This window comes from Megalobrama amblycephala, linkage group LG13 (assembly GCF_018812025.1).
Source record: "Megalobrama amblycephala isolate DHTTF-2021 linkage group LG13, ASM1881202v1, whole genome shotgun sequence".
NCBI lineage: Eukaryota > Metazoa > Chordata > Actinopteri > Cypriniformes > Xenocyprididae > Megalobrama > Megalobrama amblycephala.
Window position 1 is genome coordinate 23,499,074 of NC_063056.1, and position 11,462 is coordinate 23,510,535.

The following is an 11,462-nucleotide window of genomic DNA, read 5'->3' on the forward strand; positions in this document are numbered from 1 at the left end:
TCAAGAATGTCTTTATTTATACTTTATCATCATTTTCTTAATTATCAGCAGCTTGTAATGACAATCAATCCACCAATCAAGTGACTGGTGTGGTCTGATGCATTCCATACAACAAACTAGTTAGCTATATTGAGCCCTTTGTTTTTATGTTTATTTGATGATTCGAGGAAGTAATGGCCAAAACCTACCATGAAAAGCCTACCATAAAATGCAGTATGACCTGAATCTGTTATGGGCGATGTGTTAAAGGGATAGTTCACCCAAAAATGAAAATTTGATGTTTATCTGCTTACCCCCAGCGCATCCAAGATGTAGGTGACTTTGTTTCTTCAGTTGAACACGAATGCTGATTTTTAACTCCAACCGTTGCCGTCTGTCAGTCGAATAAAAAGAGTGGACGGGAACTCGAACGATAAGAGTCTAAAACACTTCCATAGACAAGTCCAAATTAAACCCTGCGGCTCGTGACGACACATTGATGTCTTAAGACACTAAACGATCGGTTTGTGTGAGAAACCGAACAGTATTTATATCATTTTTTACCTCTAAAACACCACTATGTCCAACTCCGTTCATCACTCGCTTAGTGAGGCCTGATCGTGCTCTGACAACGGCAGTGATGTCTCGCGCATATACTTCAATGAGTGCTAGACATCACTGCCGCTGTCAGAGCACGATCAGACCTTACGAATCGAGTGTTGAATGTAGTTGACATAGTGGTGTATTAGAGGTAAAAAATGATATAAATACCGATCGTTTCGTGTCTTAAGACATCAATGTGTCGTCACGAGCCGCAGGGTTTCATTTAGACTTGTCTATGGAAGTGTTTTAGACTCTTATCGTTCGAGTTCCCGTCCACTCTTATTATAAGACTGACAGACGGCAGCGGTTGGAGTTAAAAATCATCATTTGTGTTCAACTGAAGAAACAAAGTCACCTACATCTTGGATGCGCTGGGGGTAAGCAGATAAACATCAAATTTTCATTTTTGGGTGAACTATCCCTTTAAGAATCTCTAGACTAGACTTTAACCCCCGGTTTCACAGACAAGGCTTAAGCTAGTCCTAGACTAAAATGCATGTTTGAACTGTTTCAACTGAAAGAAACTTGCTCTGAGATATGTCAAAATATGTCAGTGCAACTGTTTTGTCTCAAGAAGCACATCAGTAATATTTTTTTCTAAGACACATTTATAAAATTACTTAAATGCCCTAATTGAACTAAGGCCTAATCCTGGTTTAGCTTAAGCCCTGTCTGTGAAACCGGGCCTAAGTAACTTATATGCTAACCAAGGATAAGGAACCTTTTTAGACTTTTGCCTATTTCTTTTTCCTGGTCAGCGCTTATGTGTCGGTGTAATCAAATAATAAACAATGATCCACATGCATCAGTCTGGGTGTTGTTTAATGTTTCAAGGGCGGCAGAATTGCATTCCAGACAAAAAGACTAGTTGTGAATCCTTTCTAAACAATTTCGGGATTAAGATGCACCCTTTCTTGGGTGTGAAACTAGGAATAGTCTGGGAACACAGATACTTTTCTTTAAGCTAAAGGTGTTTGTCTACATGCATTAGGTCAAGTGGATACACCCAGAAGTGTGCTTCACGGATTCCAATTACAGATCCACATCCACCACAGCGAGGTGAATATCAAGTATTTCCTTGCTTTCATTCTATTTGAATGTTCTGCGACCCTTGTAAATCATTCCGGCCCTGGATTGTCACCAACAATGCTCTCCTACCTCAAGGCAAGCTATTTTTAGGCCAATGACGCAGGTGTCTCATATCACCACCTGCTCAGAACACAGATGAGGGCTCCCTCTTCCGTGCTGCCTGGCGACGGGGGATGCTGTTGCCAGGGGAACTGAAATTGGTTGACATCACACACTATCAGGACCTCCCCTATTGAAATGGTATGTAGTTCGGCTCTCTGATCACATACACAATAATCTATGATGACTAACCCCCGCTGCTGTTGCCCCCAAGACTGATCAACAGCTTGCGAGCTGTGAGTCATCCACAAATGTCACGCAGCAGAGAATCGTGCGTAGCAGCCTTTCTTTTCATCCTCCGTGTAGCCAAATAAATCTAGTCTGAACAGATGTTTGGATGTTTTCTTAGGCAGTCCACACAAACATAATGTTACAGTAATCATTATTATTATTATATATATAATTGGGAATTAAGTCATATTTAAAAATCTATTCTTCATTCCCCAGTGAATAATGAGACATGACTTAAGATTTAGGACAGTCCCAGTAGTAATAAGCTATGTGGTAACACAGTATTTGCATTTTAACATCAGTACAATTTGATGTTGCATGCTGTATTTTTTATTTATTTATTTTTTTTTAGATGTGTGAGTCTGATTTGGTTCCCTAAACATCCCACGTTCAGACGCTTACTCCTGATTTATGGGGTTTGTGGTTTTCTCTCTTTCTTTTTTCTTTTTTTCTTCTTTTCTCATTTGGGAGCAGTGAAGAAAAAGCCTGTTCTTTTGCTTTGCTTAGTTTTGCCGCTGAAACGTGTCAAATTTATTTTCTTGTATAAAAAGCTATTACAGTTCTTGGCTCATATAATCAAAAAAATTAATGATAAAGATGTAAATGTATCTATAATAAAAAATAAAATTAAAAAAATTATATTTAATGGCAATTTGCAATATAAATTTAAAATAATAAAATTATAATATATTCCCCCGGTTTCACAGACAAGGCTTAAGCTAGTCCTAGACTAAAATGCATGTTTGAGCTGTTTTAACTGAAAGCAACTTGCACTGACATATCTTAAAATATGTCAGTGCCATTGTGTTGTCTCAAGATGAACACCAGTAATGTTTTTTTTCTAGTGTACATTTATAAAAGCTACTTAAATATCCTAATTGAACTAAGGTCTAATCCTGGCTTATTCTAAACCCTGTCTGTGAAACTGGGCCATTATGTATATATTTTTAATATTTTAACTATGAGGGAAGAACAAAACACTAAACTTGGTTAAGGTAATTATCTGACAAAATTACTTGGCAAAAAAAGAGGCAAATTACAGCTACAGATTTTATTTTAAAAGAAAAGAAAAGAAAAACATACAATGAATACAACATATACATTTATCAATTTTCCATAATATAAATTTACCAAACGAGACTATTATAAGGTTCAAATTCACAGATACAGATAACTTAATGGTAAAAATATATATGTTTATTCTTATTTTGTTGTTTTGTTTCAGTTTCTGGTTCCTCTTTTTAAAACCGAGACATTTACTGTGAATGACAACTGAGGCCTTAAACCGGTGGGTGTGTCCCAGCTGCACGCTTCCGCCAATCCAGTCCGAAGGTACTAGGACATTATTCATGAGCAGATATTCAACCAATAATACTCACGTATGCAAATCTCATAGATATAAAGACCATTCAGATGGTGCGTTTCCAGCATAACTGTAATACTTATAGCGTCTCTCGGTTGTGCGTGGATTGGGAATAGTGAATCACGAACGCAGCTGGATGACCTCACATACTGTGTCGATACCTCACGAACCGTGTTATATATAGCTGATAACGAGAGCAACTGCGAAATAACTGAGCTTTTCACAAACGTTGGAACTTCATCTGTTGGAAAGACAGCGATATCTGTGCGGGAGTAGAGCAGAAGTTTTTGCCTTTTTAAAGCTCGTTGTTCTTTCTATCGACATGTCCTCCGGTGATGTGTCAGAGCAGTGTCGGCGGTTTTGCGTGTTGTCTTGGGAGCAGGTGCAACGTTTGGACTCTATTCTTGGCGAGACGGTTCCAGTTCACGGACGTGGAAACTTCCCGACGCTTTCGGTGCAGCCACGACAGATTGTTCAGGTTATTATGAAAGCGCATCTCTCTGAATACTTTTCTGCACATTACTATAGGCTATCCTAAATAATTTTGTGAAACATTTTCTTATTATTACAGGTCTGTATAGCCTAATATTTGACTTTTATTTTTTTGCATTTCATTAAAAATAAATAAAACCATACTAAATATGGTTAGATGTTTCAAAATGTATTCTTTAAGGCTATCATTTTATGTTACTGTTACCTATTTCTTTCGGTTTCACTAGTTATTGTTCATTACATGCTGGTGCTTAGTATTCCAGTAGTGATTAATATCTATTAATTTATTCACTAGGACTCTTGCTAGTCACTATTCCAATGTGACAATTCAATATCAGCTATTCACTTCGAACTAGAGTGTTTTGCACATATAAACCCTTTACCTTCAAGTTTTACTACTAACTATTCATTTTCTAATAATAGTTTTTATTCCTTAGTTGTAAACTAAGTTTAATAGTAACTAATATCTATTCTAGTTGCCCCAGTGCTAAATGAATATACACTAGTGCCTATTTATCAGACACTTGTGTGTTACTAATATTTAAATCTGATTTGTAAGATTTTTAGTTGAAATATAAAGAAAAAATCAACTAGGATAGATGCTAGTGTCTCATAAATACTAGTAAAAGTGGAACGGATAATACTACGGGAACTACTAGAACCTAATGAAGAGTTATTGGTAAAAAAAAAAAAAATGAAATAGGCTATCAAAAGTGAATAGTTAATATCTGAATCACAGATGCTCACAGAATTCAGTGGCAAAAATGTGAAATGGAAAACAGGTATTAATCAAAAATACAAGTGTAATGATAAAATATGCTAGTCACTATTGGATTACTTGTAAAAAAAAAAAAAAGTTCTAGTGTGATAAAAATTGATATTAGTTAATTTTAAGGAATAAATGTAAAAAAAAAAAAAAAATTACTCAATTTTTTTTTTAATCTCTGGCCTGTCACTGCATGGCCGACTACTGGTATAATGTCTCAACCCCCCAAGGATAAGCAAAACATTCTTAGCCTTTGGCCCTCCAGCAGATACAGAAAACTGTGCACTTAGCAAATTTAAGTGACTTGTTAATGACTTGGACATTCTCACGAACCCTACACTGAGTGTGACTCATTACCGACCCTAATCCCATGCAATGTAACACTACTTGAGCTAGTCCAGTGATAACCAGCATCAATGCCCCCCTTCTTAATGAAAAGAATTCTTGTTCTCATACACAAGCAGTGTGGGTTTGCATCTACACATGCAAGCAGATATTGATCTTTTCTCCAGATCACTTCCTTTAGAATGGCTTCACCCAACAAGAGAGGGTTTGTTTTAAGTGCTTTAGGGAGAATGTGCTTGCAGTTGAACAGAAAATGTGTTTAAGTTTTCTGCATTTCATGTACATGATCCCATATGGTTTTAGGGAAGTTATCAGTCATAATTGTACATCTGACATGTTTTATTTCAGTGTTCTTAAGAATTTTATATAAGTGACATTCCTTAGATCTTAAAACCTGGCCCAAGATTGGCCTTTATTGGTTCTAATTATTACATGAAGATGGAAACTACTTGTGAACTGGATCTGACAGTTTTCCTTAATTTGATCCAGTTCTGCTCCATATGGAGTGGACTGTAACGAATGGTCAACAATCTCTGTTTCATAATACCCAATTTGCCTGTGTTTGAACAGATAGTAATGTCCTGTCAATAAAACCCAACTAGGAAACCCATTATATTTAATGGAAAACCTGTAAAAACCAACTTTGATGTTTTATTGCACAGCCTCCACATGCCATTGCAAAATTGACAAAAGATGGCTGCTCGTTCACTGTTACTCGTTTTCCTTAACCCTAATGATTTGCCACGGCATCCATGTCATTACACGGACTTTGTGGCTGTTTTCATTATCATCATAACGGTGTCATGATTGCACATTTGCACCTTGTGCTTTTAGCTGTGATGTACAATTGAACCATAAAATGTAGGTTTTGAATGCAATTGCGAACCTGACTTGGCGTCATCTTAATATCATAATATTCACATGCACTGCAAGGTGATCCGGTTAAACCCTCAAGCCTATGGTGGAAACTAAAGAACCTTTGAGTGTCTGTTTGTCATTGTCAATATTTTTTTAAACACCGTTGACTTATGTTCATACTGACAATAGTCCATTATTAAATTAAGTAAACAGACTTTTTGTTTGAATAAATCACACCCTTTGTGGTTTAATAAATTGCACACGGCCATATTGCAATTTGCATGTCGATTAATTGTGCTTCAAATTTGTAAAACTGTATATGTTGTGCTTGGTTTCACTGCATTCGCTTGGTCAATTGCTGCAATCTGACCTAATGTGTAAAAATAGAAGGCTAATGATTTGATTGACAGGAGTGAGGGTAGGTGATCTGATTGACATTAATCCGACAGAGCTGTGGAAAATGAAGGTTACGTGCATTCAGGACGGAGATAATGAGTTTGATTTAAGCACATTTTAATCTCTGAATGGTTGCAAAACAATATAAATGGCATATAAATCTGCTTGGCATGCATAAAATGTGGTCTGTGCCAAGATCAACATTTTTGCCTTTATTGAATTAGGCATTTATGAATGTGTTCCCGTTTCACATTCAGGATTTACAAGACCTACATGTGAATGTGAAGTCTTAACATCTGCCTCTGTAGTTTTATGTATTCTTAAGCGAGCAGTTTTGTATAATGCCTTTTAGCATGTTGTGCAGCTGTACACAGTGGTGCATGTTTCCAAGTGTTTGTGAATGTATTCCTGCCGAAGCACAGATGTGCCAATCTCTACAGTGCACATTCCATATTAACACATTAACACTGGTCTTTACAATCAGCTTTAGCTGTAGTCTATGCATGAAAATATACTGGAAACATAATGAAGATGCTTGGTAGTGAAATGGTTCATGGTAGTAAAATGAAGTTTTCAACCTAATAGTTAATTTATTGAGGTGAGTTTTTGTTTTTGAAGTGCATATACATGTATAACAACTTAAAATTTGCAAATAAATGCATTCAGCACAGAAGATTAACACTAAAAGGCCAATTATAGTAAATAAAGTTAAACGTGTGAATGTGGCAAATTCTCTCAGGGGTAGTTTAGTTGGAGCTTACGGCTGTCAGTATGCTACTTTTCAACAGCCTGAATCACAGCAACAAAGAGACAAAAGGACAGCAGCTGCAAACTTTAATGAATTGACGTGTTATTGAGTCTAGACCAACTGTGATTCTAGGTGTTCTCAGTGTGAGGGGGGAATAAATACAAGAAATCTGTGATTTTAGCAGTTCCTGAAATAAACATTGAGTCTATGCACTATACAACATTGAAGCCTAGCTTGTCTGATTAGGCTCTTTAGCTAATAAGGTAATTATCTAATAGCAGTGGTGGCAGAACAAAGTATCCTCAAATTGTTCACATAAGGAAGTACTTATTACTGCGGTATTGTTTTCCAGTGTTTACTTGTTCATGTAGTGATTAGATGTTACTGATTAGGGATATTTCAATTATGGCTGATATGGTAAGATGAAAATTATTTTGATATTATTGTGAGTAACCGATAACTGGCCGATAATACTTTTGTAAATAAAAAATAAATAAAACTACTAAAATCGGTTGTTTTAAAAGCTAAATGAAGTATATATAGGAATCACAACATCATATTGTACAGTTTGAAAATTGGATGGCTTTGAGATTTGCTAAAGATTACATTTAACAGTGTTAAATTATTAGTGTTTTTAAAGATTAACTTTAAGTGAGCATTAGATGACAGCAAAGGTGATCTAAATGTAAAAATCGGGGAAAATATGTACATTTAAATATCAAATATTGACAAATAATAAATAAAACTATAGCTGATCTCTGATCTTAAACTATTTCTGCAGGTGGTTCGAGCACGATTGGAGGAGCAAGGCATCACGGTTCGAGATGTGAGGCTGAACGGCTCGGCTGCCAGTCACGTTCTGCACCAAGACACAGGGCTTGGATACAAGGACTTGGACCTGATTTTTGGTGTTTCACTGTCAGATGACCAGGCTTTCCGTGTGGTTAAAGATGTGGTTCTCGACAGCCTTCTGGACTTCCTACCCGAGGGCGTCAGCAAGGAAAGAATCTCAGCACTTACTTTGAAGGAGGCCTATGTGCAGAAGTTGGTGAAGGTTTGCAATGACAGCGACCGCTGGAGCCTCATTTCGCTCTCCAACAACACCGGCAAGAACGTTGAGCTTAAATTTGTGGACTCTCTGAGGCGCCAATTTGAGTTCAGTGTGGACTCTTTCCAGATAGTCTTGGACTCCCTTCTTCTCTTTGACCGTTGTTCAGAAACGCCCATGTCGGAGTGCTTCCATCCGACAGTGTTGGGCGAGAGCATGTACGGGGACTTTGAGGAAGCTCTCGGCCATCTGTGCAACAAGGTCATCGCAACACGAAACCCGGAGGAGATCCGGGGAGGCGGTCTCTTAAAATACTGCCACCTTTTGGTGCGAGGGTTTCAGGCGACCTCCGAATCGGAGATGAAATCGCTCCAGAGGTACATGTGCTCTCGGTTCTTCATTGACTTTCCAGACATAGGCGAGCAACAGCGAAAGCTCGAGGCGTACCTACAGAATCACTTTGCCGGAATGGAGCACAAACGGTACGACTGTCTGGTCACGTTATACCACGTGGTCAACGAGAGTACGGTTTGCTTGATGGGACACGAACGACGGCAGACGTTAAATCTTATCTCCATGCTCGCACTGAGGGTGCTGGCTGAACAGAACGCCATCCCTACGGTTACCAATGTCACGTGCTATTACCAGCCAGCACCCTACGTGCGAGACATCAACTTCAGTAACTACTACATCGCTCACGTGCAGCCGCTGGTGCACACCTGCAGTAGTACCTACCCAACATGGCTGCCCTGCAACTGACCCCAGCAGAGGACTTCTGATAAAAATCGAGTTCAGCCCTTGTACCTTCCCATGTGGTGAAGACGATATGCAAGCGAATATATAAACTTTTTTTTCAAACACAAAAATGGACGTTTAGGAGGAGCTTTTACAAAACAATGGCAATTGATTTTGTGCTAAATGTGACATATATAGAATGACTGTTCACTGCTGTATGTCTAATTTGAGCCGATCCTTACGTATTCTGTTCTGCAGAGTGAACGAAGATCTTTTTCACATGTAGCAAGAAAAAAAAAACTTTTTTTTTTCTCTCAAACTCATTATAGATTCAGTTAAACTCTTGCAGGTTATGTAAGTGGGGAGAGAAGGCTACGTTCTGCGTTGTGAAGCTATATGGGATTTTTTTTTTCTTTTTTTCTTTCCCAGACTGTGGTTTCAATCAACCTCTGTTTTGCTTCTTGGTTTTTTAAAGGACCAAAGATATTTTATTTTTGTCATGAAGAACGGAATGTTTGCTGTTGTAATTCCAAGTGCCTAAAAACATTGTACAAGTGAGACCTGTGCTCTCTAAAACCATTTTTCTGTCTCCTTGTTAATTGTAAAACTCTATTTTCAGGGATGGAGGCATGTATTTTCATGTGATTAAAAAAGCACAAAACCCATCTTCATGTGTTCTAGACCTCTTTTACCTTTTGAAGGTTTTTTGTCATTATTAATATTCAAGCATATATTTTTTAATCATTTGGGGCTTTTCATTTTGTGTTGGAAAAGAATTTCAAATGGTAAGGATTTTCTGTATCAACAGAGCAGAGGTGAAAGTGGTCAGCGGTAAAACTTCAAGTGTAGCACTGTTGTGGTCTGAATGTGTGCTGACTCTTAATCTGAGGAAATGGATCCATTGCAGTTCCAGGACATGAACCATAAGGATCCTTTCTAAAGCACAATGGCCTCTCTTTTAGTGTGACACTAAAGGTAACAGACAAAGGCTGTTTTGTTAACCCACCCATGCTGCCCCTGGAGATAGAATCCTATTTCCTTTCATAAAGCCATATCCATGTCATTGTTTTTGTAAACATCAAGGAACTGGTATTGCGATGTAAGCTAACTGATCAAGGGATGCGATGTTAAAAATGATTACTACTGATTAGTAGACTAATATATAATGTCATTTACCATTGTGAATTGCTAAAATAGACTTAATTATTTAAAGTTGTCACTACAACAGGTTCATTCTTTTGCCAATTTAAAGAAGTAGTTAATGGTCAAGACTGGTAACTGTAGGTTCAGACAAGTGGGACAATCCATAAATTCTCCATTCACCATTGTGCTCTTAAGTCTTTTTGTGCAGTTGCCTTTTGGAAATAAATCAATAAAGTATCAATTTAGAAATTCCTCCACTTATTCAATCTCAGGTATCTTTTAGAATAAGTTTAAAAAATGTAGTTAAACTAATTTTCCATATAGTTTAGAGTATATGAGAACATTAATGTTTTGCTTTTATTTATGACTCATATGACTGATTTATGTGTTTGCAATTTTGGGATATAAAAAGCATCCTTAAAAAATATTAAGGCTTGTATTCTGAGAATATGCATTTTTATGAATTAAATAAGAATGAATAAATATGAAGTATTTTTATTCTTAAGACATTAAAGAGAATCACTTGCTAATGGGATCAAAAAGGTCAATGTCAAACTTTGAAAACGTATTATTATTCTACACAATTTTAATTAAATTTTAAGTAAATTTATGTTGTTTTAAAAACATGTATATAAATAATGGCAAAATGTACATTCTTTAGTGAAGTATCCCTTTAAGTGAAGGTAATATTTCATTTCAGTGTGTCAGGGAGAGACATGTTTGGCCTACACTATTCAAAAGGCATCAGGGGAGCAACTACTGTCATAAAGCTAAAGTAGAACAACTGGGGAATAATACTCCACTTATTCCCTCATGTTAGGCCTCACATTAAAAGGATATAAATATACCCGTCTAGTTAAATGACTAAGGAACCCTAAAGAAAAACACAGCCATTGGTAAACCATATGTAATGTCCCGGCCCAGTGTCACTGGTGAAACTGACCCTGTCAGACAGTGGCTTAAAAAATTAGGATGAGGTAGTCCTATTTAATTCAGTGGGTTGTGAAAAAGACATTCAGGGATATATAAGGACATGCTCGAACATGTTGAGACATGTTTTGGACAAGAAGCGACAAGCTATGACATTTATTTAGCCTTTGATGTAATTTATACCAGCTATTTTCTGTTATCTACACCTGTTATCTGTAAGAGTTTTTATGTTACCCTTTTCCTCAAGTGTAACTGCAGATGAAACCAGTATTTGAAAAAAAATTAAAAAAAAAAGAAAATGTCATAACAGAATTGTGTTCACAAAAGAACATAAAATGTAAAACATAAAACCAGAAACTTAATACAACAGCCTTCAAAATGAGGGCAACGATATCATTTCATAGCACAAAATGGCAATATAATATGTCATGACTCATATATGATGTTATTCTAAACAACTTAGGCAACAGTGATACAGTGACCACAAAAAGGTGTTTGGACACCAAGACAACACTTAAAAATAAAGAACAAACACACATTTAACAAAAATAAGCCTGTTTGGTTTTTAATGATAGAACAATAAATATATTGTTCAAAAATTAATATAAAAAGTATTCAGAAAAGTTAGAAAAATATG

The 11,462-nt window shown here is 36.7% G+C and overlaps 2 protein-coding genes across 2 annotated transcripts in view; both read left to right on the forward strand.

The window, feature by feature from the left end:
- LOC125244191 (palmitoyltransferase ZDHHC18-A) overlaps nt 1-7,887 on the forward strand; it is a 31,174-nt gene extending 23,287 nt beyond the window's left edge. Inside the window, exons 9-11 of the transcript XR_007179246.1 lie at nt 1,574-1,641; nt 1,747-1,911; nt 7,751-7,887. The gene's annotated coding sequence lies outside the window, so the exon portion shown is untranslated. The remainder of the gene's footprint in view (nt 1-1,573; nt 1,642-1,746; nt 1,912-7,750) is intronic.
- On the forward strand, nt 3,413-9,417 carry tent5ba (terminal nucleotidyltransferase 5ba). Its single transcript, XM_048154230.1, has 2 exons — nt 3,413-3,842; nt 7,751-9,417. Exons 1-2 carry the CDS (start codon nt 3,687-3,689, stop codon nt 8,774-8,776), a joined length of 1,182 nt encoding a protein of 393 aa, XP_048010187.1. The 5' UTR covers nt 3,413-3,686; the 3' UTR covers nt 8,777-9,417.
- The last annotated feature ends 2,045 nt before the right edge of the window (nt 9,418-11,462 follow it).

Bases quoted from the DNA above. Each gene is read 5' to 3' on its own strand.
- tent5ba (XM_048154230.1), top strand. From the start codon at position 3,687: ATGTCCTCCGGTGATGTGTCAGAGCAGTGTCGGCGGTTTTGCGTGTTG. The intron at 3,843-7,750 runs GTTATTATGAAA...CTATTTCTGCAG, and splicing joins AGCCACGACAGATTGTTCAG to GTGGTTCGAGCACGATTGGA.